Below are 2,654 nucleotides of genomic sequence, written 5' to 3'. Positions count from 1 at the left end.
ATATATATATATATATATATATATATATCATTTTCTTTTTTAAAAAATGAATGTGAAATATAAACTAAAACTTAAAAGAGTAAGAAAAATGATATTTTAACACTATTTTTTTATATCATTTTGACACATTTTGAAATATAAACTAATACATATTTATATTTATTTAATTTGACACATTACAAACTTAAAATAATCATAAAAACGTGAAGTTTTATATTTTAAAAAAAATAAAGAAAAATAATATGAAATGAGAATAAAAAAAAAATGTGTATATCAAATCATCATCTTTAACTTGAAAATAGAAAGTCAGAAGAGAAGGAGTTAAAAATACATTCAAGTAACACCTAGAAAGCTCCTACATATTCAAAGTCAAATAATCACAAACAAAACCCAGAAGATACCAAACATTGCAACCACATTCAACCAATCAAATATTGCTACTGCTACTTCTCGATCACTCCTTCAACCAAACGGAACGCCGGTGACAACTCCACCCAACGACGACCTCAACCATTCTCGGCGGCGGCGGCGTGAGGCTGTGGCGATGCTACCACTCTGACGGAGAAATTAACGGTCCCGTTTTCTCTCCCATCCCAGTCCCTCAACCTGTAGCACAACTGCAATCTATTGCCGGGCACCGACCTTTCTAGAAAATCCGAAAGCGCGATTCTTGCCACGCCGACATCTCTCTCTCCCGCTCCCGTCCTGCACTTCACTTCAATAGTCAGGCACCTCGCGTAAGGCCCGACCTCCAACGAAAACGTCTCCTCCCAGGACAGCGACCCGTTGCTCTCCGTGGCCGTCGCCGTCGTGTGGCTGGCAATGGAGTCGGCGCGAACCACCGCGAAGACGTTGGTGTTGGCCGGTTTTCCTCTGACGTGAAAACCTTCAACTGAGAGAAGGGTGAGCTGGAGAGTAGTTGATTGGGTCGCCATGAGAAGTGGTTTTGTATGTTTGGATAATGTGAGAAAGGAGCCTCTTTTATGAACCCAAGGTTTATGACATGTAATTTAATATCAAACTGCCGACCGTTGCGCCGCATTTCTTCCTTTATATATATATATATATATATATATATATATATATATATATATATATATATATATATATATATATATATATATATATATATATATATATATGACAATGATATTTTAACACCATTTTTTGACACTATTTTGACATTGCACACGTGTTAAGATGTGATTGGACGATTTCAAATTAAAAAAGTTGACACAGGGGTATATTTAGAAGAGAAAAACCAAAGTTTGTTTTTTAATTTGAAATCGTCCAACCACATTTTGACACGTGTGCAGTGTCAAAATGGTGTCAAAAAATGGTGTTAAAATTTTATTTTCCATATATATATATATATATGNTTTTTTAAAAAAAAAAATTGGAAATAGCTAAATTTACCGGCAAATTAAAAGAAATTGGGGTAGTTTATCTGTAAATTATAAAAATGAGATAATTAATTTAAAATTACATATATTAAGAGTGAGTCACCCTTTTTCAAATTTATTATAAATTTTGATGATTATTTTATAATATTATAGAAATGTGAAATCGTAGAATGATTTCTTTGTAAATATGATAACAAAACTCTTATGAGTTTGAATTATTTTGATTTAATTAAAAGTTGTTACTAATGACATCTTATAAATGAAAAATTGTTATTATTTAACTTTCATTTTATATTTTATATATTTATAAAGAAGTTGTCATGAATTATAATTATTTCATATTTTTAGAATTTTATTAAAAGGTTATGAGAAGTCTAAAAATTTGAATTGATAAGTCATGATAACTTACATTTAATTTCTAAATTTTAAGTCAATTATTTCATTTTTTTTAGACATAACATTCATGAACATTTTCCTACCTAGATGTCCGAATCTTTACAACTCTAAAAGTGTATTTATTCATAATCTTTTACATGTCCTTTCATTTAATTATTCTTTGTTTTATATAACTATCTAATTGTAATTTGATAGCATTAATTGTTGTACTAACTCGCTCTAAAAATAAATAATATCATATTATGAACATAGGGAAACAAAATAAGAAAAAAAAATGTCTGTCAGAATATTTGTTTTAATTTGAAATCGTCCAACCATATTTTGACACGTGTGCAGTGTCAAAATGGTGTCAAAAAGTGGTGTTAAAATTTTATTTTCCTTTTGATTGATGGGTCCGTTTTATCATTATCTGAACTTTTAACATTTTTTCAGCTTTTGAGTAGTTGATGACTCATTCAGCTAAGTATGAATGAAAAATAAAAAAGCTTTTCCGTCTTCTCTTTAAATTGCTTTTTACATTCCCATTGTGTTTACCATGAATCACAACTAAAATATGATTTTGCATCTTCAGTCACTAACAAATGTCCAATTTATATACCAAAAGTGTGATAAACATTGTCTCAAACATATTTTCAAATAACTTACAAGTTGAATACACTAATGTTATTTTATTATGTGATATAAGGGTCAAAGTTTGACACCTAATAACAATTATTTATGTCCTTTGAAAATAATACTTCCTTCTAAATCAATATTAATCTTTGGGTAAGTAATGATTTTAATATTTATGCTTGCGTATGGATTTCTAGATATGTATGCTTNNACTATACTAACGTTTTACTAAACTTAAAANNA

The 2,654-nt window shown here is 29.5% G+C and overlaps 1 protein-coding gene across 1 annotated transcript; it reads right to left on the bottom strand.

The window, feature by feature from the left end:
• Positions 1-254: 254 nt before the first annotated feature.
• Positions 255-1,025, bottom strand: LOC106773894. Its single transcript, XM_014660658.2, has one exon. It carries the CDS (start codon positions 933-935, stop codon positions 507-509), a length of 429 nt encoding a protein of 142 aa, XP_014516144.1. The 5' UTR covers positions 936-1,025; the 3' UTR covers positions 255-506.
• Positions 1,026-2,654: the final 1,629 nt, after the last annotated feature.

This window comes from Vigna radiata, chromosome 9 (genome assembly GCF_000741045.1).
Source record: "Vigna radiata var. radiata cultivar VC1973A chromosome 9, Vradiata_ver6, whole genome shotgun sequence".
NCBI lineage: Eukaryota > Viridiplantae > Streptophyta > Magnoliopsida > Fabales > Fabaceae > Vigna > Vigna radiata.
This window is presented reverse-complemented; position numbering and strand designations above follow the sequence as displayed.

Bases quoted from the DNA above. Each gene is read 5' to 3' on its own strand.
- LOC106773894 (XM_014660658.2), bottom strand. From the start codon at position 935: ATGGCGACCCAATCAACTACTCTCCAGCTCACCCTTCTCTCAGTTGAA.